Source organism: Pongo pygmaeus, chromosome 13, assembly GCF_028885625.2.
Source record: "Pongo pygmaeus isolate AG05252 chromosome 13, NHGRI_mPonPyg2-v2.0_pri, whole genome shotgun sequence".
NCBI lineage: Eukaryota > Metazoa > Chordata > Mammalia > Primates > Hominidae > Pongo > Pongo pygmaeus.
Genome location: NC_072386.2, coordinates 72,668,986 through 72,696,298, shown reverse-complemented (window position 1 = coordinate 72,696,298; position 27,313 = coordinate 72,668,986). Strand labels below are relative to the sequence as shown.

The following is a 27,313-nucleotide window of genomic DNA, read 5'->3' as shown; positions in this document are numbered from 1 at the left end:
TTGCTGTAGATTAGTTTGAAGTTCTCAGAACTGTATAGAAATGGAATCATGCAGTATATACTATTTCTTGTCTGGCGTTTTCCACTCAACATAATTGTTTTGAGACTTATCTGTGTAATTAATAGTTTGTTCTTTTTCATTGTCAAGTAGTATTCTATTACGTAGGGGTACCACAGTGTTTAGCCATTCATCTGTAGAAGGACATTTGAGTTATTTCCAGTTTTTGGCTATTGCAAATTAAGGTGCTATGAATATGCATGTACAAGTCTTTATAGAGGCATATACTTTTATTCCTCTTGAGTAAATTCCTGGAGTGGAATGGGTTGATCATCTGTATAGATGAATGTGTATTTTTGTAAGATACTGTGAACCTGGTTTCCAGAGTGGTTGTACAGTTGTATGATTCAATCAGCAGTGTATGAGAGTCCCATTCTTTCAGCATTCTAATCGGTGTGTAGAGGAATCTCACTGTGGTTTTAACTTGCATCTCTCTAATGACTAGTTGTGTGGAGGATCTTCTTGTGGGTTTATTTGCCATGTGTATATATATATTTTTTTTGCTGAAGTATCTTGTTAAAAATCTTTGGCTCATTAAAAATACAGTTTTTAAAAAAAATTACTATGTTTTGAGGGTTCTTTTATATTCTGAATGCAAGTCTTTTATCAGATACCTGATCTATAAATATTTTCACCCACACCGTGACCTGTCTTTTCATTCTCCTAACAGTAAGAGTATAAATTTTTAATTTTTTATGGACCATACTTTTTTTCATGGACCATACTTTTCATGTGATCTTTAAAAATCTTTAACTCAAGCTCACGAAGATTTTCCCTATAATCTTCTATAAGCTTTCTTCTATAAGCTTTATTGTTTTAGGTTACATTTAGGATCCATTTTGTATTTGGTGCCAAGATATGGATCAATGTTCATATTTTGTTTTTTGCATGTAGATATCCGATTGTTCCCACACCTTTATTAAACAAGACTAACCATTTTCCACTGAATTGCCTCTGCACTTTATCCAAAATCAGTTTATTCTATTTGTGTAGGTTTATTTCTGGGCTCTCTGTTCTGTTCCATTGATTGATTTGTCTATTGTTATGCTAATATTACATTGTCTTGATACCTATTGGTTTATAATATCTTGATACCTATTGGTTTATAAGTCTTGATACCTATTGGTTTATAGTATGTCTTCATACCTATTGGTTTATAATAAGTCTTGAAATCAACTAGTATTAGTTCTTCTTCAACTTTGTGCTTTTTTAAAAGTTGTTTTGCCTATTTTAATTGCTTTAGTTTTCAAAGAATCAGCCTTTCAATTTCTTTAAAAAAAAAAGCAAACAAAAACTAAAAGTCTGCAGGGAGTTTGACTGAACTTCATTGTGTCTATAGATCAATTTGGGGAGAATTGACATCTTAACAGTATTGAAAATATGATTTCTCTGTCTATGTCTTCTTTCAGCAATGTTTTATGTTATTCACTGTACAGATCTTGTATATCTTAGATATACTCAGTATGTCATATTTTGATGATATTGTAGATAGTATTTCTAAAAATTTCAATTTCTGATTGTTCGTTGTGAATGTATAGAAATACATTTGATTTTTGAGATTGGTCTCGTATTCTGTAGCATTGCTTACATTGTTTATATGCAGTGCCTTCTTGTTGGTAGATTTTGTCAGATTTTCTAGGATGATGATTATGAAATATATTAATAAAAACATTTTATTTTTCTTTCTGATTTGAATGAAGCTTTTTATTTTTCTTGCCTTATTGCACTGGTAAGAAGAATAAAGGAGATGAGAACATTGAATGTGATGTTAGTAGTGTAATGTTCACAGATGCCTTTATAAATGCAGTAGAGTCCCTTCTGTTCCTAGTTTGCTGAGTATTATTGTCGTTGCTGTTGTTTTAATCAGTAATGGATGTTGGATTTTCTCAAATACTTTTTCTGTCTCATGATCATGTTTTTTTCTTTTTTAGAATGTTAATGTGGCAAATTACATTGATTGATTTTTGAATATTAAAACAAACTTGCACTTGAGATAGGCCCTAATTAGTTATGATGTATTATCCTTTCTATAGATTGTTGAATTCAGTTTGCTAAATTTTACTTAATATTTTTGCATTCATATGTGGAAGAGATATTGGTTTGTACTTTTAATGCTTTTGTCTTATTTTGGTGTCAGGCAAATTCTGGTCTCATAGAATGACTTGGGACATGTTCCCTCCATTCCAGTTTACTGGAAGTTTGTGAAGAGTTGATCTGAACCACTACCATTTCTCACCTGCATTACTGTAACAATCTCTTATCTGATCTCTCAGCATCTACCTGTCGCAGGTTGGGAATGAAATAGGCTAGTGATCATTTCCTTTATTGAACTCTGGATAAAGTAATTCTTTTTTTTTTTTTGAGACAGAGTCTCGCTCTGTCACCCAGGCTGGAGTGCTGTGGCACGATCTCGGCTCACTGCAAGCTCCGCCTCCCGGATTCATGCCATTCTCCTGCCTCAGCCTCCCGAGTAGCTGGGACAACAGGCGCCCACCACCACGCCCGGCTAATTTCTTTGTATTTTTTTTTTTTAGTAGAGACGGGGTTTCACCGTGTTAGCCAGGATGGTCTCAATCTCCTGACCTCATGATCCACCCGCCTCGGCCTCCCAGAGTGTTGGGATTACAGTCATGAGCCACCATGCCTGGCCTGGATAAAGTATTTCTAAACCCTAAAATGTTTATGTTTGGTTTTGTGGCTGTGGATCTAATTAAGAGACTTGCAGTCAAGTCCATTTTGATGCCAGGAAGGCTGCCTCATTAGCACCTCTTTGTGAGGCCTCTGTGTCTTCATCCATATGTGAGGCAGGCAATACTTGTTGCCTCACCTGTAAAGCTGGATGAAGTCAAGATAGCCCCTTTTAAAAACGTTACCTTAAGGGAAGATGTTGCTTTTCTGCCAAGCATTTCACATGGATTATTTAATTTACATGGATTATTTAATTTATATGGATTATTTAACTTGGATTATTTAATTTAATCCTCACAATAGTTAAAAAGAAAATGGAGGCATGGATAAGTTTAGCAACTTGCCCAGGCTCCACAGCCAATGAGTGGGCAGTAAGACACGCTACCTCTGGCAGGTATTCAGATGTGGGAGCATGCTGCAGAGAGGCCCTATGTTACCCTCTAGCAGACTGACTTCCTGTCACATCTCCCTGTTTTTTCTTTTTTTTAATTATTTCCTGAAATTTCCTTTTTCTGTCTCCTCTGCTAGAATGCCTGAGAACATCAGTTTTATTGTCCCCCTCTCTGTCCCCATGTCCCCAGTCCCTTAGAACCATTGGTAGGTGATCAGCGAATATTTGTACACTGAATTTTACTGGCTATCAACATAAAACTATTTGAATACTGAAGGTAAAATATGAAATTATATCATTTATTAAAAGAAAAGTAAATTTAGAGATGTTTCAGCCAGTGGGAGCTTCTGAATGGCAATCCCTTGACCTCCTGGGGTGCCTTATTGCCATTCTCTGCTCCAGAAGAACTTGAAGGGACACCCCTGAGAAGTACCAGGCCACAGGGAAGCACTTTGCATAGAAATTTGCAGTGATGTGATTGGGATTTAGATAAGGCATCATCTCTAGGGAAAAGGGTGCACCCAGGATGCCTTCTTGAGTCCTGATGACATGATAGGATTCCGGTAAGCATGGCAGCCCTTCACTGTGCCATGTCTTTTAACTAATTATAGCAATAATTACTTAATTGATTGATGTGCTATGGTCTCTATCACAATGTGAGTAATAGTCTTAGAGGTGTCACTCGAGGGTGAGGTGTGTATGTAGGTTGTGGGATCCTGCTCTTCTTTTAGTTTTGTAGGTTTCAATTCCAAAATTGTGGTATATCTGAAGTCAGTTGGTTTCCTTCTGATATCCTTTCTCACCTTCTCTGTGTAGGAGAACTGAAGTCAGCCTTAATTTGACACAAAATGTTTCTCACCTGTGGGGTTTTGAAGGTTAAGAGGGTGAACTTATTTAAATGAACAACATTTTTTTTTTCTTTTAGGAAAAACGCAAAGCTGAGGAAGCCCTCAGTGACCTCAGACGTCAGTATGAAACTGAAGTAGGAGATCTGCAGGTGACCATTAAAAAGCTAAGAAAGGTAGGCATGTGGCAGCTGGACTTGTAGGAACAGCCTCAGCATCTCAGTGTATCCAAGCCATTAACAACCAAAAACATTTGGAATCCTATTGAAGTGGCAGATAGATCAGATTTCAGATTTGTTTTGAGACTGAGTCTTGCTCTGTCACCCAGGCTGGAGTGCAGTGGCAAGATCTTGGCTCACTGCAGCCTCCGCCTCCTGGATTCAAACGATTCTCCTGTCTCAGCCTCCTGAGTAGCTGGGATTATAGGCATGTGCCACCATGCCCAGCTAATTTTTGTATTTTTAATAGAAGCGGGTTTCACCATGTTGGCCAGGCTGGTCTCAAACTCCTGACCTCAGGTGATCCACCCACCTCAGCCTCCCAAAGTGTTGGGATTATAGGCGTGAGCCACTGCGCCCAGCCTGAAAGACCTTTTAAGGGCCCCTGAGTTCCTCTTCTGTTTCCAGGGGCCACCTGTCTTTTGCATAGATCTAATAATTATTTTCTGATCCCTTCAACCATTGTCCATAAAACTTCAGTTTGCTTTCCTTGGTCTTCACCACAGCTTAGTACTCTCAAGTCCCTTGTGTCTGGTAGACTGCATGCTTCATGACTGTTCTTCTTGGTCATGTCAAATATCCCTGTGTCCCTACCCCTAGCTTATTGCAAAGTGCATGGTAAGTATTCAGGGAATATTTATTAAATGAAATGAATATTGCTCTTCTAAGTAGAAAATTTCAGATCTAGGGTACCCTGATCACCAAGAGTCACTAGTTTTTGAAGAAGAGCAGAACTTGTTGAAGTGTGAGCAAAGATGTGATTAGTTTGTTTGTTTGTTTGTTTTTTTAATGTGGTTGGTTTTTGGCTTTTCCTCTATTTGGTTTCTAATGAGCAGGTTCTGTTTTGCTCAGTAATACTCTGGCAGTTGTTTAACGGGTGGCTCTATAGGGGGTGGAGGGGAGAGGAGGGATGTGTATCATTTGTCGATTTCCATGGTATAAATACTCCTGTCATTACTGATTTCATGCTACCAAGTTGATATTACTGAATTTAAGGAAGAGAAGAGATGCTTAAAGCAGACTCTCACCTGCTGGTACAGGCTGGCTCCGGCACTGTACTAGACACACTTTTTGGATCTGTTTTTTTTTCCCATAACTAATGGGAATGTGTTAGCTAAAATGAAAATGGATAATTAAAAAAGGATCATCCTTGCTGGGCATGGTGGCTCATGTCTGTAATCCTAATAGTTTGAAAAGCTGAGGCAGGAGGATTGCTTGTGCTCAGGAGGTCAAGACCAGCCTGGGTGACATAGTTGAGATCCCACCACTGCAAAAATAAATAAATTAAATAATTTTAAAAATTAACTGCATGTGGTAGCACATGCCTGTAGTTCCAGTGACTCAGGAGGCTGGGGTGGAAGGATCACTTGAAGCTGGGAGAGGAAGGCTGCAGTGAGCCATGATTATGTCACTATCTTAAAAAAAAATAAATCATCTCTGAAAGTGGTGATGAAATTAAGTGGCAATTAGCTATATTTTGTATTTTATACACTATTGCAATTTAAACCTCTGGGATGGTTAAGAATTCTCCCCAGTAGCCTCCTTAGAAAATGAACATCAATTTGAACCTTATATCTAATTTTCAAGTTATTAGGCTATGCATACTATGCTTATATTACAGAATTGAGTAGACCAATCTTCTGTTTATGCTAGAGCCACACATTCACTGAGTCACTGCCCTGACTTATTTCTGTGGCTTCCCAAATCTTTAAAGGAACGTCTACAAGAAGAGATGCAGCGAATGATGAGGCCCAAGTGGTCCGAACAGTAAGAAAGGCCATGTGTCAGGAGACCTGAATCCTTGTCAAAACTGTACCCATTTTTCCCTGAAGCACCTGGGAGAGTTCACATCATCTTTCTGATTTTTAATTTCTGATCTATAAAATGCAATTAATAATAAACTGCCTTTCCTAACCATAGTGACTGATATTTTATTGACTTTGCAGTTCACTAAGCTCTTTTTCATGATTTAAAAAATCAAATTCTTAAACTTTCTCTGAGGAAGGTATAAATATCCTACTTTTAGAGGTGAGGACTGAGTTCCAGAAAGGTTAAATAACTTGTTCAGAGTCACACAGCTAATAACTGATGATGCCATCTTACTACACAGTTTGTGCTTTATACTTATACCAGACTTCCTGCGTGCCTGATGTGGTTGTTATGCAAAACAGCAAGATGTTTATTTGAGAGTACATTAAGGGCTATAGTTTACAAATTTGTTACAATTGCCACTAACTGTGTCCTTGATTCTGAGAAACTCATTTTTTCCCGATGGTTTTTCTTCTCTGAAGTCAAAATGCGTGTTTAAATCAATGGCTCTTCTCAGTCATAGCCTCGTGTCAGTCATAGCCTCGTGTCAGTCATGACGTTGTTATGTAAACACTATCCCTTTATAGCATCTGGCAAGGTGAAGAAGGTCCAGAATCAAAGCACTTAGACTTGGTGAAATGTGGGATCCATTTTGATCAGTGCATAAACATTCCAATAATGAATACCAACGGATCCCCACCATTCCCAGAGGATGTAAGCTGTTTGTAGGAAAGGCATTTTGTTGTTGTTGTTGTTCTCCAGGTTATAAATGTGTGGAACCAATTTAGTCTGGTAATTGTAACGAGTTTGTAATTGCAATAGAAATGAGTCAACCAGTAAGCAAAGCTCATGTAGAAATGAGTTAATCATCAAGCGAAGCTTAAAGTAGGTATATATAATCAAGTGTGTTTGTGTCTCTAGCTTCATGTTATACTCAGATTTTATTGATTTTAGTTATTTAATAAGCATTTCTTGAACTTACCATGAAGAAAACATAGGTGAATCTGACACTAATTCTGCTCTTAAAAAATCTTGCTCTCTAGGAGGGAAGGTAAGACATTTCTAAATAATTGTAATACAGAATGGAAAGTGTTAAATGCAGATAATACAAAGGAGAATAGAAAGATCCAGATTCCAATGTAGCATAACTGAAAAAAGCAAGAACTGGATTGCTTAATAGTTGAATGATTTCCAAAAAAGGCTTTTCAGTTGTTTCCAAAAAAGTTCATTTCACAACAAAACCCCATTTTCAAATGTTTAAATTATTTAGAACAAAATTTCAAATCCTTACAGATTTTATGTAGTTTAATGATTTATAAAGTTGCATAATGTTGAAAATTGGTGACTTCTAGAATTCTCATACGTATATTCAAGGATAGTCCTAAACTTAACCAAAGCAATTCAAAGTGAGTTTGTAAGCACACAACTTTTATTTGGTCTTTCAGCTCGAAGAACAATCAAAACGCGTAAGTCAAAAGGAAGATGTGGCTGCATTGAAAAAACAAATTTATGATTTGTCAATGGTAAGAATTACCTTTTCACTTGCAGAAATGCACTTCCTGTTAGACCACATCATCATGGTCTTATTTCAGCGTTCCGGGAAGAGCAGCTTAAAGAGAAGTTAATACTATAGTTAGAAAAAGTCCTTAAAATAACTTTGATCAAAGATATTATTTATGCAGGCTTTTCCCTCAATAATATGCCACTTATTGTGAAAGCTTTTACTTATTTTTCACACAAAGTAGTAAAGACATAGTGCTTAAATTTTATATAACATAGTTAACCCTGTATTCTTCCAACATCAGCTCTGGTCTGTATTCCTGGCTTAGTGATGAGGATATTAGTGCCTTGCCCCTTCCTCCAAGTTTTTTTTTTTTTTTCTTTCGCTTTTCCATCTTACGCCAGCCACATCTACTTTTAGTACTAACAAAATTGATAACATTTACGTATCTTCTGTTATGAGTTTTATTTAGTTTGGTTTTAGATTAACTCTCAAATTTGAAAGCAAATAAAGAGCATTTTCTTTCTTATGATTCTAAATATTTTCACTGCAGAGCTAAGAAATGAGTGAGGCTTGCATTTCTTTCTCTCCATTCATTCTCTGTTCCACTTAGAAGGTTCGCAGCTTCATGGTCAAATGAATTCCTAGTTCAGATTTTTCCACACCTTAGTTGGCTTTGTATTTGGATAATGACATTCTTGTAGAGTTATTTGTTTTTCTTGGATTTTCTGGTTGATTTTTTGGTTTCTTCTTGCAAAAAGCTCTACCATTTTCATGATATCACTGATACCTTAAGACTTATTTATTCTTTCCAATGCGTGAAATTTGTTTAGTTTTTCTCCTTGAAAATATTAATTTTGGAGTCTATAAAATTTCAGTTTTGTTTTGTTTTTTTTTGAGATGGAGTCTCGCTCTGTCGCCAGGCTGGACTACAGTGACACGATCTTGGCTCACTGCAACCTGCATCTCCTGGGTTCAAGTGATTCTCCTGCCTCAGCCTCCCAAGTAGCTGGAACTATAGACGCACACCACCACACCCCGCTAAATTTTTGAATTTTAATAGAGACAGGGTTTCACCGTGTTGGCCAGGATGGTCTCAATCTCTTGACCTCGTGATCACCCGCTTTGGCCTTCCAAAGTGCTGGGATTATAGGTGTGAGCCACCGCACCTGGCAAAATTTCAGTTCTTATTGGACTGATTGTTTTTTAAACTTGCTACCCATATGTTCTGCAATTTCTTTTCACTAGGCCTTTCACTGAATTGCAGCATTTTGCATATTACAGTTTTTTGGGAGGAGATGGTTTCATCCTCATTTCGCCATAGCACATCCTCAAGAAACTTCTTCAGAAAGAACATGTGAGAGAGAAATTTTCTGTTTTTGAATATTTGAGAATGTCTACATTCCCCCTCACAATTTATTAAGTTTGTTTAGATAAATAGGCTTTTTTGGGACTCCTCTGGGATTTATTAATTTAATTATTTCTAGGTACCATTTTTTTTCAACTACCTGGCAGTTGTTGTTGATCTGTTCATATTTTAAAATGAAGGACTTAGCTTGGTCACTTAAGGTAGCTGGTGTAGGATCCTGTGGGACGGTGTGAACAGATATGCTCACCTGAAGGCCTTCTCCCGAGAGAGTGTCTTCCTAGGAGCTCTGTGTGTGAAGCTGGCGGGGGACCCCAGTTACCAGTGTGAGTGGAGCAGGGATATTCAGAGAGAAGCCTTAGCTTTTTTTACAGGAGCCACTTAGTTTCAAGAAGATAATCTCTGTCTTGTCTTCAGAATCCACTCTGGCTCTCTACTGTTACTTGCTAGGGTAAGATAGGGAATGGGCTTGGTGGGAAGGGTGCCTTACTATACAGTTTTAATCTCTTTCCTACCCCATATCTGGTTCTGTCTTTCTGGGGTTCGGCCTGGTCACTTGTCTCCTTCTGGATTCTGTGTCAAAACCTTGAACACACTTCCTCTAATCTTCCATTTCCCCACTCTCTTCCCTTTGGCAACACATTTCCATCAGTTTCCACTTTCTAGAAGTGTGTTTAAGTCACTTGAATGCTCTGAGCCACTCTTCCATTCTTCTAACTGTTATTGATTCATTTCCTTTTAGTGAGGTTTTGCAAGGGGAAAAAGACAAATTCATGTGCTCCATCCACCATCTTGAATGAATGTCTCCAATATTATTTTAAGAAAATACAGAAATTTTCAAAACACTGGTTTATTTTTAAGTGCAAAACTTAAAATATTGAGTGATAGAATTTATTTGTAAAAAGTAGCCAGTGTACCTGGTAATAGGTACTGTTGATTCCACATAATGTTTATCAATAATTTTATAGGGCTCATTAAAGCAAGTATTTGAATGGTTGGTGTCAGTTAATTTGCCAATAATGTGTTGAAATACATCATGATAAACCCTCGAGTGTTGTAGTTTGGTATCAAATATCAAGCATAACAAAATGAAGAACAACTTTGAGGGTTTTGATTTTTGACACTTTATTAATTTATATTGATTTCAAATTACCTTGAATTGACAAATAGTTCTTTGAACACTGAGATTTGAAGAGTTGTGGAAGGGTGAGAGTGGTGTGGGAGCGTGACACGACACTTTACTTCATTTCTCCCAGGCAGAGGAAAATCTGAATCTAATGACCCCCACTTTTCCTTTTATCCAGGAAAACCAGAAAGTTAAGAAAGACCTTTTAGAAGCACAGACAAACATAGCCTTTCTTCAGAGTGAGTTAGATGCTTTGAAAAGTGATTATGCTGATCAGAGTCTGAATACTGAAAGGTATGAACTTTGCATTTTATTTGTTAGTTTGAGTAGAATATTGAGATGATCATCCAGGCAAAAGAAGCTCAGCTATGGATTAATGAAGAGTTAGTAACTTTGCTAATATCTTCTTTACTTTCTAATGATTTTATTTTCAGTATCAGGTTTCCTAGTGTTTTTTATGTTTTTAATTTTTTTAAGCAAATAGAATAATTATTGTCTGTTTTGGCTAGTGCAGGGCTTAATAAATGTTTGAATTAACTGGGAGCTAAAAGAATATACCACAGTGTCAAGGGTTAGCACTTATTAAAGTGCTTTGAAGCCAGGAATCCTGGCAATAAAACATAAGAAAGGGAAAAGTAGGCAAGTCTATTTTTGTGTGTGTTAGTTTTGCAGTATGGTGTTAATACCATAAAACCTAATACACATACATATATTCACAGACACGTATTTATATATAAGGAACATAGACATGTGTATTTTTTTATGGATGGTAAATATAAAATGCATAGATATGTGTATATGTGTGTATCCCCTAGGACATGTACATTTGGGAAAAATATCTTTTTTTGGGTTTGTTTGCAAACTTTAATCAGAATTAAGGTCTTATAAGAGAAAACAGTGAAATATTATCGTTTACTACATACAAGTCTCTGAACTAGATAAGGAGTTATGAGTGGAGAGTATATATATATATAAAATAATATATATATTATATATATTATATATTATATATAATTATAATATATAATATATATTATAATATATTATTATATATAATATATTATATATAATATATATAAATTATATAATATATTATATATAATATATATAAATTATATAATATATATATTATATAATATATAATATATATATTATATAATATATAATATATATATTTAATATAATATATATAATATATATAATCTCAAAACACAGAGCCCACGTCATATATATATATATGAGATGAGAACTTCAAATTTAGTTGGGAAAAAAAAGCAAAAAGATTTTAGGGTTTAACAACAGAAGAGTTAAAAAATATCAGAAGTAGTGCCACTAACGTAGTCACGGTTTGAGTTAATTGCTTTGTGATCACAGAAAAGGTTTTGTTTTAGTTCAGAAGAGGTGAAGAACTGTATTGAAGAGGTGATGCTGGAGGTGAGCCTAGGTAGAAAGATAGTTCTGTGCTAGAAAAGGGGAGAGAGGCAGCCAGGATGGCAACATCAGCAACTCAGAGCTGGTGGCACTGCTGCCTGCCAGGCACTGTCCTGGTCCTTCACAAGCATTAACTGATCTGGTCCACAGAACATCGGGTGAGACAGGGACCTTCATTATGTCCATTTTACAGATGGGAAAAGAGAGTCTCAGAGATGTTCCAGGTAAGGCAGTAACCAAAGTAGGGACCAGAACATACGGAAGGATACGGCTTGGGGAAAGGTGGTCAGACCACACAGCAGAAAGAGACATTTTGAATAGAAAAGCAAAAGTTTAAAAAAAAAATTAAAAAGTTTAAAGCTAGTTTAAGATTATCACAGAAGGCCCCCGAATTTTGGTTTAAGGAACTTAAATTCCTATAGACAATTAGGAAATGTGTACTTTTATCATCCAGGGAGCAGATGGACAGGTTATTGTGGACCAAACTTGATAGCCTGGGCATTTTGGGAAGCTAGTGATGAGATTTGTGTGCTCAGGGGGATAGGAGCTGGAGGAGAGGGCCAGTGTTCTGAGCAGTTTGGGGAAGAAGCCAGAGCTTCCGTCATAAAGCAACAGAGGGATTGCCACAGAGTGAGTGTCTCACGAGCTTAGCAAGCCTGGTTCTTTGGGGATCTCTGTGGTTTAGGTAAGGAGAGGAGGGAGAGCAGGAGTAGTGTGAGATGGAAAGAGGAAGGAATCACAGGAAAGATGGAGTTGGGATTATATAAGGCTTTAGATGAGCAGGGAAGGTTCAGAGGATTGAAGGCACAGTTTCTGAGACGCCCTGAGAAGGGACTCAGGAGGTTCAGCCCTCATGGAGAACAGAGCTGGGTCAGCGAGCATGGGGATGGAAGAGCTCGTGGGTGCTGAGATGGGCTGAGGAGGAGAAGCTCTAGGCAGGGCAGAGCCTTACAGGAGAAAGCACAGGATGTGAGTGTGTTTGTGGAGTCGCAGAAGGAGAGGAGGCTGCTGAGGCCACAGAGGCCCAGAGCAGGAGCACGGGAAAGGTAGAAAACCATGGCCAAGGACACTCGTCTTTGAAAAAGGTGGGAAAGGGTCTGGCAGGGTACGTATATGTGAGGCAGGACTTGACACCTAATTCTCACTCAAACATAAAATACAATTTTACAGGGATCTGGAAATAATCCGAGAATACACAGAAGATCGAAATAGTCTTGAGAGGCAAATTGAAATACTCCAGTAAGTCCTCAGATCAAATGCTCATTACATTTACATTTCACTTATTTTTTTGTTAATAAAAGACATAACACATAGAACGTGAGTTGCTATGTTCTGAACACTGGGTTTGTGGGTCAGTGGGTGTTTCTTCTCAGGGTGTGCACTTGGCATCTCCTCTTAGCTTTCTCATGCTTATAATCCTAAATAAATTATTCAGATGTGGGAATAGAGTATAAATCTCTAAACATCTTAGGAAGTCAGGGGATATGTCCAGTGTGTCTTTATGATGCCTCTATAAAGAAAAACGGCCCTAAGCACTCAGCTTTCTCTGAGTTCTGTACCGTGAGTTTTTTTTTTGTTGTTTGTTTGTTTGTTTGTTTGTTTTTTGAGACAGAGTCTTGCTCTGTCGCCCAGGCTGAAGTGCAGTGGTGCAATCTCGGCTCACTGCAAGCTCTGCCTCCTGGGTTCATGCCATTCTCCTGCCTCAGCCTCCTAAGTAGCTGGGACTACAGGCACCTGCCACCACGCCCAGCTAATTTTTGTATTTTTTTAGTAGAGACGGCGTTTTACCTTGTTAGCCAGGATGGTCTCGATCTCCTGACTTCGTGATCCACCCGCCTCGGCCTCCCAAAGTGCTGGGATTACAGGCGTGAGCCACCGCGCCTGGCCCGTACCACGAGTTTTGAGGCTTCTCTTGTTAGTGGGGCCACAGGGTTCTGCCTCCACAATTCTTTCTCAGTTTGTTTTGTTTACTTAGAAGTATATTTTTCTTAGGTTTTTTTTCCTCTCCCCAAGTAGAAATATATCCACTCTGTCAGCTTTATGACTAGGTTATAACAGTTCCATCCTCTGAGGGTCTTCCCCACAAAACCTACCCCTCTCCCTCCCCTTTCTTTTCTACCCGTGCTGCATTGTCTTCTGGTTTCAGTTCCCCTCAATGAAGTCAGGTCAGGTTTGACCTTTTTTTTTTTTCACCATTTTTGAATGCTTATTAAGTCTCACCTGTGGCAGTTGTAGAGTTCATGTATTTCGGTAATCCTTCAAGTTATTTTATTTATTCATTCATTCATTCAGCAGATTTGTCAGCACCTCTTACAGGCCAGGTATGCCAGGAGCAAAGGATAGAGTGGGAAGTGGGTGAAAAATCTCTTTCCCCTTATGGGGCTAGTTTAGGGGAAGAAGACAGAAATGGATCAATAATCATAGAAATAAATATAAAAGGCCAAACAAGAGAGATGCAGCAAAAGAAAGGTACATGTCTCCTAAGGGGAGCTTTGGCCTATCAAAGAAGGTCAAGGAAGTGTTCTGGAGGAAGTGATGATTGAGCTAAGATGCGAAGGGTGAACCAGCCTTAAGCTGGGGAAGGTTAGCCACTCTGTGGTGTAGGAGCTGTGGAATCATAGCTTTGCTGTACAAGAGGGCGCTGAAGCTCTGACAGCTTGAATGACTTCTGTTAAGTCATATGGAAATAAGAGTTAGGATTTGAACCCAGACCTGACTGAAATCATCACCCAAGTGTTTACCTGCTACATGACGGTGCCTGGTGGAACAGTGCCAGGCTGTGCATGGAATGCAGGAGCTGCCAGGAGCGTGAAGTCATCCCTGACCTCTGAAATGTGGGAACTGGCTGGCCAGGTTCAGGCATTTAGAGTGCTTTCAAAGACCTGCATGAAATCTGTTCAATCAGCGGGGCTACCTGAAGGAAGAGTGAATTCCACAGCATAGACAGTTGACTCCTGCAAGGCCCTGAGACCTTTAAAGAGAGAGGAGTAATCGATTTAGTTCTTGTACTTTAAGTAATGAATTATCTCAGTTTTTGAGGTTTGAAGGGAAGTGGTGGAAAGTTGCAGAAGATGATAAGCTATTCCACATTCTGAATGTTACAGCTAGAAAAGAAAGTGATGACATGACCCCCAATGATACTTTCCTTGTCTCTCTTTCTGCTTGTTTCTTTACTCTGCAGAACAGCTAACCGGAAGCTACATGACAGTAATGATGGCCTTAGAAGTGCCCTTGAAAACAGTTATAGCAAATTCAACAGATCTTTGGTATGCCACATAGTTTTATCATGTATTTCATTCTTTCTAGTGGTGGAGTATTTTGGTGTTGATGAAAATAATGTAATTTCTTAAAGGAGAGCATCAAGTAAGTCCTTATAATAATGAGAAGATCTTTCCATAAAATAAAACGAGGCAGCATTTTTCCAAATTAAAAAATATGCTACTCCTCCGAAGAAATAAGTGTCTCAATGTTCACCAACTCTTCTTATAGATGTTCTAGGAATCTAGAGATAGGTGTGTAAGATGTGATCTTTGGCCTGAAAGAGTTTAGACTTGTGAGTATTCTTTATGCCAGTGAGATGCTCAGAATGGGAGCCTTGGATTTCAAACCCTCCTACAGAAATCAGCTTAGCTCATTTGAAACTTTAAGGACCTCTCCCAGACTGCATTTGTCATAAGACCTCTTATCCCACTTTTGGAAGTCAGCTTCATGTGTAAGATTCCAGAGTCGTATTGGGATATGGAGTAGTCAGTCACTAAGCCAAATTATAGTTCAAGAAGAGACACATTCAAGGAAGTTGAGTTGCAGGATCCTGGCAAAGTGGGGAACCATAGTACTCCTTTATGGAATGTGCAGTAGGGTTTGGACGTAATATAGGATGAGGAGGAGAGCATACTGTGGCAGTCATCTTCGTTGCAATGTTTCCCTTGATTTTTTGCTCACATTTGCTCAGGTAGTGTAACAAACTTTTAGTTACATTAGAAGTTTGAGTAGTGTGCTACAGTTTTAAAAAATGGGTTTGTGTGTACCTATGTGTATATAAAATGTTTACATGAAAATTACATGAACTAACAAATAATTACTTCTATATTACAGCATATAAATAATATCTCACCAGGGAATACAATTTCTAGAAGCAGTCCCAAATTCATTGGTCATTCCCCTCAACCTCTAGGCTATGACAGGTATGTTAACACGTCCTCACTTTCTGTTCAAGTTCAGAACCACAGTTAAAAGGAAAGTAAATTTCCTTGGAGGTGGATTAAAATAATAGAATATACTTTGGTCACTAATTTATATTTTCTATGATGTTAAAAGTTCTGAAGCATGAATCATGTAAAAATTAAAAGTGTTTCAGAGAGGGCAAAGTTATTTCCTGAAGATGTTATGAGTTAGTTTTATATATGCTCATCATTACCTCATCTCTAATCATGTCTCGTTTCTTAGAAGCAGACTCAATAAGAGATGTTTCAGGGAAACCAGCAGAATTATAGTATGTGATGCTGCAGTGTTTCTGGTGTATAATATTGAAACTATTGGCATGATCTGTAAATATTTAACAGCTCAGCATAATATTATATGAGCTATGTTGCAGAAAAGGGAAACTCTCAAAGCAAATATAAATATCGCTAGTAGATCCTTATAAAATAGCTACTGTATTGAAGGAGCTTGCCAAAAGTTAGAATTTAGCCTTGCGTTTAATCAAATGAACTGAAATATTAGGTCTTTTATTACTTGAGACCTAGTAATCACTTAGAGATTACATGAGTGTATGTGTATGTTTATACACATATGTCCAGTGTTGCTAGTTAATTTTGTAATATGTCAAAAATTTGAAATTAGAAGTGAAAGCATAAACAAAAAGTTTCCAATTCTCTATTTCTTTGTGACTTTCAGATTCATGTTCATCCCCTTTTCATTTGGGTACTTTTGGTAAAAAGAATAATGTACTTAACATCCTGGTGTTAGAAATGGTCAGGTTGCCATTTAGGAAGACCTGTTACGAAGGCTTATTGATGATCATTTCTAAGAAAATTCCATCAGGTTTAAGTGGTTTCTACTGTTCACTGATTAGCTCAATAAAAAAATTTAATGGCTTGATTTATAGATGGCTGACTATTCTGTTATTGAGAAATAATTGATTTTTAAAAATGTGTAGGTATGATGTCATTTTTGACTAATATTTAAAATTGATTCTAAGCAAATTGGGGGGAAAGGTATACAACTGAAAAGTATTTCAGAAATTTCACCATGATTCATTTTGGAAAGGTTAGACACCGTGAAAGGCTCATAAGAACTAGAGTAGAGCTCATCAACAAAAGATTCTAGGGGACAAAGTCATCACGTCCCCAGCATGTTTGAGTGACGTAGCACTCATGTGCCTACCTCCTTGAGCTGTAATGAGAGGCCACCGTAGCCTCAACGCCATGCCCTTTCTGGGTGTGTGTGTGTTGAGGGGGGTGATTATTTTGATATAAGAAGATAACATTTTATTTTCTTTTTGATGCTAATATAAAAATGTAATAAAAGCATGTTGTACATCAGATTAGATGTACAATAAAATTATATTGTTTTTATAGCTTTATTTAGTTTAAACTTTAAAATTTATTTTGGCTTTGTTCTTTGCAAGAACTCTAACAAAGATTTAATTTGTTTTGTACTTTTACATAGTTAATTATAATGAAAATATTGAGGGTTGGCAAGATGCTTGACTTTGAAAAGGATATGCAGTTCAATTGAGTTTGAGAAAGTTTGACCTGTACCTATGTTTTTATTTTTACTATTTTTACTTTTAAAAATTTTCAACTTTTATTTAGATTCAGGGGATACATGCACAGATTTGTTACATGAGTATATTGCATAATGCTGAGTGTGCCTATATTTTCAATTTAGAGTCTAGATGTTTATTCAGGTGAATTCTTAATTCAGGACTCCATGTTTTCTTTGCTCCTTGTCAAAATACAAGTAGGTTTAAAATAAATCATAACCAGTAATGAAGACATGGAACTGAAGTAGTTTGTAGTATATTATAATTAGAATGGTTTTCTTATGTACTTTATAGATGGACCTAAAATCAGTTTCAGAAGGAGAGTTTTATAAATAATGCAATAATATATTGGCAATATATTTTCATTGTTATTGTTATTAATAGTATATATTAACAATAAGTAAATTAATATTAAAATATATTAACAATATATTTTATTGTTATTGTTATTAACAGTATATTAACACACACATGCACATGTGCACACACCTAGCTAGCTATATAGATTGAGATATGATATAAAATTCTTGGCTCAGAATAAAGACTGTAATTGAGCAGTATTGAGAGAGAGAAAGTTAGCTAAATCATCTTTTTAATTAATTTTAAACATTTGCTAATGGCATAAAAATACTTTTGACTTCTCAGATTTACATGGCTCATACTTAATTATATTAAGCTTACCTTCTCTCATCTAAGCATATCCACTTCTTGTTTCTCATATCTGAAGACCTGTGTATCGTGCCCATTCTCCCTTTCCAATGATTCGTGTAAGCAAATTGGTAGGATGGTGCCCAGGGTGTAGTGGGTGGTAAATAAGTCATAACCATAATTGGTAAACTTAGATTCTTATGGAAATCAAATGGAAAAGCTAAAGTAAACAGGGATGTATACAGTTTCTTTTGATTCTCTTATTTGATGTTAATTTCTCCCTCACTTATAAAATCTTCAGAGTTTCACTAATGGTAAGATCTATAGAAGTCAGGAGTTCTAGCCTTTATCTGAGGCACCTCCCTCCCTATGAAACATCTCCCAGAGGGGTGTTTCCAGACGGTGTGTCAACATTTAGTGGCAGAAAACTTATGTGTCAAATCATACATTCCAGTCATGTTTCTAATTGCTTATTTTTATCAGATGTTTCTAACTGCCTATCATTTTTTGCCATGTTGATTAGAAATATGACACCCAGAAAAGCTTATTATTTTGTCTTGTGCAATCCTGAGAGGATGTGGTCTTCTTCATGTATCAGCTCTTCAAGTATTTGAAGAGAGAAACCATTAAGAGTTAAGTTGAGTACAGTGAATCTTATTTTTCAGCTCTGAGGGTCTTGAGTCTGACATTGTGGTTGCCTTTTCCATTTGGGCTCTCAGCAGCCCTTTTAAGTAGAGATGTTGTCCAGAAATGGACACAATGTTAAGAATATGGTCTGACCACCTTAGAGGAAAAAGGCTCATATGTTCTGCATACATTTTTATGAATACAACTTGAGATTGTGTTTATGTCTTAGGTACTCTAATTTTTTTTGTATCAGGAAATAAAGAACATGATTTTTTTAATGGCTTTGTTTGTTAAGTGTTTGGTGTAAGGGTCTTTATCTTAACTGATTGCTGCATAGAATGAACTGGTGGTGCTTTGAGCATTTTATTTCCCCTAATGCCTACTCATGAAATAACACTGCGGCTCTTAGCCGCAGTCGGCCTACTTGATTCCATCTAATAGCATGTGGTCTATTGCCTGTACGTTCTTGAGCATTTCCAGCCCTCAGGTAAATTGGTCTTCCCCTTTATTACCAGGTCATCCCGCTCTTCCTATGTGGATGAGGACTGTGACTCCCTGGCCCTCTGTGATCCTCTGCAGAGGACAAATTGTGAAGTTGACAGCCTGCCTGAAAGCTGCTTCGACAGTGGCTTGTCTACCTTGAGAGATCCCAATGAGTATGACTCAGAAGTGGAATACAAGCACCAGAGGGGATTTCAGAGGTCACATGGGGTGCAGGAGAGCTTTGGAGGTGATGCTTCAGACACAGATGTAAGCCCCAGAAACCACTGCTCTCCTAGGCCTTCTATGTGATTGAAATCTGTCACCTTATTTGCCTTCTATCTGTCATGGAAATCTGTTTTAAAGGTCATAAATATAAAGCATAGTTAGTAAAATGCTTTTTCTTCCACAGAGTTAGGGAGAAATTCTCATAGATTGCCATTCAGTGTCACTCTATTCCCTAATATTAATAGCATTGACTGTTGATTTAGCTGCATAGTTTTCTTCTTTTTAATCCATAATGTATACATTTTAGACTTTGTTTTTTAACTGCTGACATTTTTTAATTTAACTGCTGACATTTTTTAAAAAATAGGTTCCTGACATAAGGGATGAAGAGACATTTGGTTTAGAAGATGTGGCTTCCGTCTTAGACTGGAAGCCCCAAGGGTCTGTTAGTGAAGGCAGCATTGTTAGTTCATCAAGAAAGCCCATCTCAGCACTCTCCCCCCAGGTAGGTGGTCTCTGAGACACTCCTATTCATGAACACTGCTTATTTTCTGTGCAGTGTTACTTATTAGGATGAAAACTGGCAATACCGTTATCATTCACTGTGGCTTTTCCCCCCAGACAGACCTGGTAGATGACAACGCTAAATCTTTTAGCTCACAGAAGGCTTACAAGATTGTACTTGCTGGGGACGCTGCAGTGGGGAAGTCTAGTTTCCTCATGAGACTTTGCAAGAATGAATTTCGAGAAAATATAAGCGCCACTCTGGGTATGGCTTCTATTTCAGTTGATAATGGGAAAATGACCTTCCTTAGCTTGATTTTCTCTTCTTCAGGGATTACATACACAGATGCTCAGTTAAACAGTTTTCTCTTTCTCTGTGTATGCACACATATATAGGGGTGTGTGTGTGTGTGTGTGTGTGTGTGTGTCTCCTAGTCTATGGAAAGGTCCTTCTTCTTTTGGCCAAGGCCTGCTTTTAGGAAAGGAAGACTAAAATGACAAAGATATCTGGCTGGGTGCGGTGGTTCATGCCTGTAATCCCAGCACTTTGGGAGGCCGAGCCAGGCAGATCACTTGAGGTCAGGAGTTCAAGACCAGCCTGGCCAACATGGCAAAACCTGATCTCTACCAAAAATACAAAAATTAGCTGGGCATGCTGGTGGGTGCTGGTTGTCCCAGCAACTCGGGAGGCTGAGGCTGGAGAGTCGCTTGAACCTGGGAGGCGGAGGTTGCAGTGAGCCGAGATCACGAGATCACACCACTGCACTTCAGCCTGGGTGATAGAGTGAGACCCTGCCACAAAAAAACAAAAACAAAAACAAAAACAAAAAAAACAGAGAGATATCTGCTTAGCCAATCAGATGAATCAAATCAAATTTAGAGCCTAAGATATCAGATTCATTTATTCAGCATGTATTTCCTGAGTCCCACTAAAAACAAGATGCTGTTGTAGGTGCAAACGATACACCATGAAGAAGGCTGACAATCCCAGCCTGCACTGCACTTACATCCCAGAGGAGGGAAAAGATACAAAAAAGAAGTTTAGGGAGAGGTGCGGTTTTACACAGGGTGGCCAGGAAAACCCTTTCTGCTGAGGTATTATTTGATGTTGACAAAGTGACAATATGGATTGCCACTTTGTCATTATGGTCAAAATCATAGCCAGATATATGCTCTGTTCCCCACCTTCACAACAGAACAGTAGAACAAGTAGTGTCCTAATTTCCCAAATTTGCATAATAATCAGTAAAAGGAGTTGAAGATATGCAAATTATCATTTATTTTTCTTCTTCATCTAAAGAGTTCTTATTTTGATCACCCGAAATGTTAGAACAGACTGATTGTCCTCTTCACAATGAGTGTCTTTGTAAATTTATGGTTCTCTGATACACTCTTCAACATAACAAAGCTGAAAGTTTACTTCAATTTGATTCATAAAAAGACTACATACAGTATTTGGTTCAGTTGTCAGAGACCATGATGCATGTAAATGTGTGTGTGCACTAACGTGTGTATATATATACACACACATATGTATACATGTTTAGATATACATACATTTATACACATATACCTACATATACATATACATGCATATACATAAAACACGTATCTGCACCTACACATATACATACACACACCCACACACACACACACAAATATGACTGAGTTCATGCAGTCATCAGGGAAAATAAAACAGATTTTTCCCTTGGCTCATAAATTAAATAATTTCTCAAGTCAGCCAACCTGCAGATGGTGCCTCTGCACACACGTGTGGTCTGACTTGTCATTCCTATTTGAAGGTCACTCTCCTTAAAGGTCATGTTCATTCCTCCCTCCCTGGGTGAGCTGTGTATTATTGGCTTTTGCCCCATCTAAAGAAGGCTTGAAAGTAAAAAGCCAATGGAATTATTTACATCATGCTCTCCACTCTCATATTCCTTTTCAGGAGTTGATTTCCAAATGAAAACCCTCATTGTGGATGGAGAACGAACAGTTCTGCAGCTCTGGGATACAGCTGGTCAGGAGAGGCAAGTGCATTCCGCAGCGCTATGGGCTATCCTGGGTTTGCATTAATAAGCCTTGCAGGCCACTTGATGTTCTTCATATTCAAAATTCTATAATTATAACATACTTTATAATTATATGCATAATTATATGTATAATTATGAAGTGTATTATAACTTTAAAATGCTTATATTCTCGCACATCTCCTTCATTTACCTATGACTCCTGTGAGAAGAGGATCTTTAAGCTTCTTTTGAGCCGACATTCAGTTGAGACAGAGAGTGCCCTTTGCTAACAAGAGAGGCAGCATTTTTGAGTGCAGTGACAGCCTGAGGAACTCCCTGGCTGTAGAACAATAAATGATGGAGAAGAGAACCAGTCAGCTCCCCTTGATTAAGGGCAGAGGCACAAACCACATAGCAGACTTGCATCTGGTGATGGCACCTTACCTTGCATTCATTACCGATAAGCAGAGCATTAAGCACAGATTTTAATCTTGTTTAACTCCTTGGGAACAAAATCCATTCAATTGTTCAACCCATAAGTATGGGGTGCCTGCCTCTGTACCAGGCATTATTCAGCATGCTAAGATTCAGTGGTGAACAGACAGGCACAAATACCTGCCCCCATGGTGCTCATATTCTCTAGCAGACTGGGAATTTCAACATTTAAAAAATATTTGTGGTTGACATGACTGTATTTAAAATACTTATAAAATATTGCACTGGGTTTCAAGTTAGGGCATGTGTGTTGAGGTGTTCTCTTCCTACGGTGAATCCCCTGACCCCCATGTATGTAAAGTCCTGGTATGTTATGGCGTTCCACACTGGTAGTTCCTCCACCCACCCACAACACTCCCTAACCACCACCACCACCAAAAATAAGTATTCTCTAGTTTGTATCTCCTTCAGCCTCCTCTGTGTCCCACATGTGGGTTCTGGTAGCTTGTTGCTGAGGTTGAAATTTTTGGAAACTGTGCTCTCAACCTTGACTTGGTTATGCTCTGGGGATTGTAGACATTCTTGGGGTTGTTTGGTAGAGAGAAGGATTGGATTTTCTAAGTCAGTCACCCAGATTCTCATCCTGTTACCTTTCATTGGGTCATTCGAGACCTTTGAAATGGCTGTTTCTCAGTCATATATTGCAGTTAGAGTCTTCTCAACTGGTGTTGATTTTAGAAGATGAGAAAAAAATGAGCATAAAAGAGAAGAGTGAGGCAACACAAACTGACTGATGATGTGGTTTTCTCTTTCTCAGATTCAGAAGTATTGCCAAGTCTTACTTCAGAAAGGCAGATGGTGTTTTGCTGCTGTATGATGTTACGTGTGAGAAAAGCTTTCTTAACATACGAGAATGGGTAGATATGATTGAGGTAAGAAATCACAATGGAGAAACAGAAAATTACACGAGGAAGTTTTAGGCCATCTTGGAAAATGCTGTCTCTCTTCTTTGTCGGAATCAACTTGATTAGGAACCATTGATCCAAGCCATCAGGAAGAATTGGATGCTACAGGCAGAACTGGCAGCATTCATCTCTTCCTCAGGATTTGAGCACGTTTCCCTGAAGCCAAGGATACTAATGAAGGGAGCTTTGGGGAATAAAACTTATAGGTTTTCTTATAGATAAAATCAGAATCCCATCGTAAGCAAGTAAAAATCCAGGTAGCCTAGGAAGAAGCTATTACAAACAAGGAGTTGGCGTGGTTGGGTGTGTAGTGTAGTTGGGGGCATGTAGGGGCATCCACGGGCATGGGAAGTACAGGTGAAACACCACCTGGATATGAGTGTGTGTCAAGGTTCAAATTGTATGGGAGCTCTCTTCTCTTCTCAACCTTATTCTGGTAGTGATTTGGGATCTTTAGATGTCTCAAGGTACTACTGAAATACCAATTGGTATTTTAAACATGGGCGTAGCTTCTGTGCTTTCTGTGGTTAAATAAGATGATGTCTTTCACCTGAGGAACATTCCTGTCCTCTGGTTTCATGGTAAATAATTTTTAAAAGTAAGAAATGATTTTGACCCCATTTAGCATGCTGCCAACAGTTACTAACATAACACTACAGTTCAAGCTATGGTTCAGCATGCTCTCTTGAAAAATAAACTTTTCAACTAAGTATATTAATACAACTTTTCAACTAAGTATATTACCTGTAATTTAAGAAGGCATTAAATTGCAGTAGTGGCTGAACAGAGGACTGGTTGCTGTCTGATCTCAATTTAGCTTCTGGCATTATTCTTCTCTTTCTAACTAAAGAAGTAATGTGAGAAATGACTGACTGCAATTGGCAATAAGACTTTGATAGTGATAAATAAATATGCACTCTGTTCTACCAACTTATGGCTTAAAATGATTGTAAACACAGTGAAAGTGTGTTTACATTTATGTAACATTTTTACTTCACAAAATTTCCCATGTTATAGTCATCTCTCTAGCATCTGAGAAATGAAATAAGAAACATATTATTCTAAGTTTTTATGAGAAACTTGAGGCATAGAAAGCATAGGTAGCACTTGCTTAGAGTTACTTAGTGGTTAGGAATAGAATAGGGGCTCAAACCGAACCTCCTGATTCAACAGTGGTTGCTGTTTTGATAAAGCACCAATGTGAGCAGAAGATTACTTGAAGAAGCCTCTGATATCAAGAAGGAATCCCAAGGACTATAATTCCAGCACTTTGGGTAGTCAAGGCAGGCAGATGGTTTGAGCCCAGGAGTTTGAGATCAGTCAGGGCAACATAGTGAGACCCCGTCTGTACAAAAAATACAAAAATTACCCAGGCATGTTAGTATGGACCTCTAGTCCCAGCAGCTTGGGAGGCTGAGGTGGGAGGATCACCTGAGCCCTAGGAGGTCGAGGCTGCAGTAAGTCGTGATTGTGCTACTGCACTCCAGCCTGAGTGACAGAGCGAGACCCCCATCTCAAATAAAAAGGAATCCCAAGGTATAATTAGTGCATAGAGGAGCGGTGGCTACTCAAGTGAACAAATGGAGATCCCTGGGATGGAGCAATAAGTCCAGAGAATAACAGATAACCCTAACTCATCCATACAAGTGTTTAAAATCCACAGCAAAACTTTTATTGTTGACATTTTGGATTACTCTTTATTTAAAATCTTTGGGTTATGCTCAAGAAAAGGAGGCACAAAAGGCAAGATCAGTCACAGTGAAATAACCCTTATGTAGAGTGGCCCACTGCCATAATTTGCAAAGCAACTTCACGCGTTAAGTCATCTTTTCCGCCATTGGTATCACGTTTTCATATGGTCTGAAAAGGAAGAAAACTATAGAAGAGATGAATTCTTAAGTTTGTTATGGATGAAAAATTACATCCTACTAATGGCATTTGACTTTCTTTTAGAAAAAGAATGGGCACAGTGAAGTTTCTCCATGGCTTACTGTTTCTAATTTGAGGAAATCCTACAGGGACAGTTTATATGGCCACTGTAAATATGGGTGGAAATGAATGGTGTGATCACTGGGGTAAGCCAGAGGATTGAGAAGCCATGGACTGTCAGCGGTGAACAGACCGTCTGAATTAATAATTGATATACTTCAATGGAAAACTGCTGAGTTAAAAAATCTTGTAATAGAATTATGGATAAAGTAAAATTATAGCCATTTGTTTATCTGTCATGAATATTTTATTGATCGAATATTTGGGTAAAAGCTGAATGGAGATACTTGAGATGTAAGATCTCTTCCTAGTTTTAACACATTCAAAACTATTTTTTGAGTATCTACCCGGTTCCTGTGTAGTAGTCTAGGTTCTCGGGATATATCTGTTAAGAAAACAGAGCCCTGTCCTTATGGAGCTTGTGTTCTAGTGGAGGAGACAGATGAAAAGCAGCAAACATAGATCAATAAATGAAATGATATGCTAGAAGGTGATAATGTTATAGAAACAAAATGAGAGCAGGTTAAAAGGCCTGACGATAAGAGTGGGCTGCGGTTTTCTTCAAGGTAGCCTCGCTGTGAAGGAGATATTTAAGTCGAGACTTGAAGGAGGTGCCCTTTACCTCTGTGGCTTTGAGAAGTCATTTAGATGCCTGGATTCTTGGGCTTGCTGAAATGAATATTTGACTAATAACTTTCAAGTGATGCCCCTTTCATCCTGAGATCATCAAAGAACACAATTAACGAGCGTATTAATGAGCGAAACAGCTAATTTTGGAGAGGGCCATTCATTCCCTTCTTTCCTTTGATTTTATTACACTCTGGAGCCTTCAGTCCAAGGAAAGTTGCCTGAAGAGAAAGGAAGTCAATTATGATTTCATGTTGAGGCACGTTTTTTTGATCCTGTATCAGGAATAGCCCCAAACCCAATGAGTACGCAGGTATCTTTAGTCACTGCAAAGAGTAATTTCCACATGTTTTCATCAGGGTTGCCACTTCTCTTATTTAGGAACCAGAAACTTGTGTTTCTGTGCTAGTCAGGTTGTCTTCTTGTATTCTCATCATAGCCTGCTGAGGTGGGATATGCCTTCATTCAGTCCTTCATTTTGCAGACAGGGAGACTGGAGCGGAAAGCTGCAGAGACTTGCCTGACCTCACACAGCCAGTGGGTCCAGCTGGTGGAGGGCTGCTGGGTCTCAGACTTGACTCTGCCACACTCATCTCACATTCCGTGAGCTTCACTGTGACTGTGGGACCCTGTGACAATTGCATAAGCTGACATGGGAGGCTTATCTTAGAATCCATTACTTTGAAAAATTGGTACTTGACTCTTTCTTAGAAAAATGTTGACCTTCAGGACTTTTATATTTTGCTTTTGTTGTAAACCAGAGAGCGGTGAGTGTGGAACTTCCAAACTCCCTTTTTGTTTCCTTATAGTTGAAAAATTACTGTGTGTTTTATAACTGTAATAATGAACTTGACTTGTGATCACTATTGTTTAAAATAACAGTTGTAGAAAATTATGTGGGCAGCACAGCCAAATATGATTCTGTGGTCATGCCTTGTGAGTTTATATTGGCTTGTAGTGCTCTGTGTGCTGGAGATAAGAAATTAACAGATACGTATTTCCTTTGCCATAAAACTGATTAATCCCAGTGCCTTTTAGCCTTTTCATTAACCTAAGGATGGGGCATTATATAGAGGCAAGGGTTATGGAGTTAGTTTGGACCCAGGCCCTGACCCTTATACTTTCTTATTTAACCTCTCTGAATTTCAGTTTTCTCTTCTGTGAATGGGAAAACGTATGGCTGTTTTTAGAGATACTTTGAGGTTTAAAGATATCCTCTATATAGGATTTGGCACAAAGGGGGCAAGGGGAAAATGGTAATTGCTGTTGCGGTTGTTCTGTGGTCATCGTAATGTGTCCAGTGTTTGATGTGTGCCCATTTTTTTTTCTTCCTGGTAGGATGCAGCCCATGAGACTGTTCCCATCATGCTGGTAGGAAACAAGGCTGACATTCGTGACACTGCTGCTACAGAGGGACAAAAATGTGTCCCAGGGCACTTTGGAGAGAAACTGGCTATGGTAAGAGTGAGGATGCCTCCGAATTGGAAGAGAACATAGGGGTTTAATGGCTTTGAAGTCGGTGGCCTTTCACTTTTGTCTACCTTTGCTTGAGAGGTCCTTTGACAAACCTCCCCCATCTGAGGCATCTGTCCTTAACAC

The 27,313-nt window shown here is 38.2% G+C and overlaps 1 protein-coding gene across 4 annotated transcripts in view; it reads left to right on the top strand.

Annotated features, from left to right (window-relative positions):
- Positions 1–27,313, top strand: part of RASEF (RAS and EF-hand domain containing) — a 77,131-nt gene that overhangs the window by 36,615 nt on the left and 13,203 nt on the right. For 2 of the 4 annotated variants that reach the window (XM_054501631.1, XM_054501632.1), the window contains exons 4-15: positions 4,062–4,157; positions 7,454–7,531; positions 10,180–10,295; positions 12,603–12,671; positions 14,614–14,698; positions 15,528–15,616; positions 18,990–19,224; positions 19,550–19,687; positions 19,804–19,951; positions 21,635–21,716; positions 22,951–23,065; positions 27,053–27,172. In XM_054501631.1, coding sequence (XP_054357606.1) covers positions 4,062–4,157; positions 7,454–7,531; positions 10,180–10,295; positions 12,603–12,671; positions 14,614–14,698; positions 15,528–15,616; positions 18,990–19,224; positions 19,550–19,687; positions 19,804–19,951; positions 21,635–21,716; positions 22,951–23,065; positions 27,053–27,172 — 1,371 coding nt within the window. The remainder of the gene's footprint in view (positions 1–4,061; positions 4,158–7,453; positions 7,532–10,179; positions 10,296–12,602; positions 12,672–14,613; positions 14,699–15,527; positions 15,617–18,989; positions 19,225–19,549; positions 19,688–19,803; positions 19,952–21,634; positions 21,717–22,950; positions 23,066–27,052; positions 27,173–27,313) is intronic. The other 2 variants (XM_054501633.1, XM_054501635.1) reach the window with 1 other exon arrangement.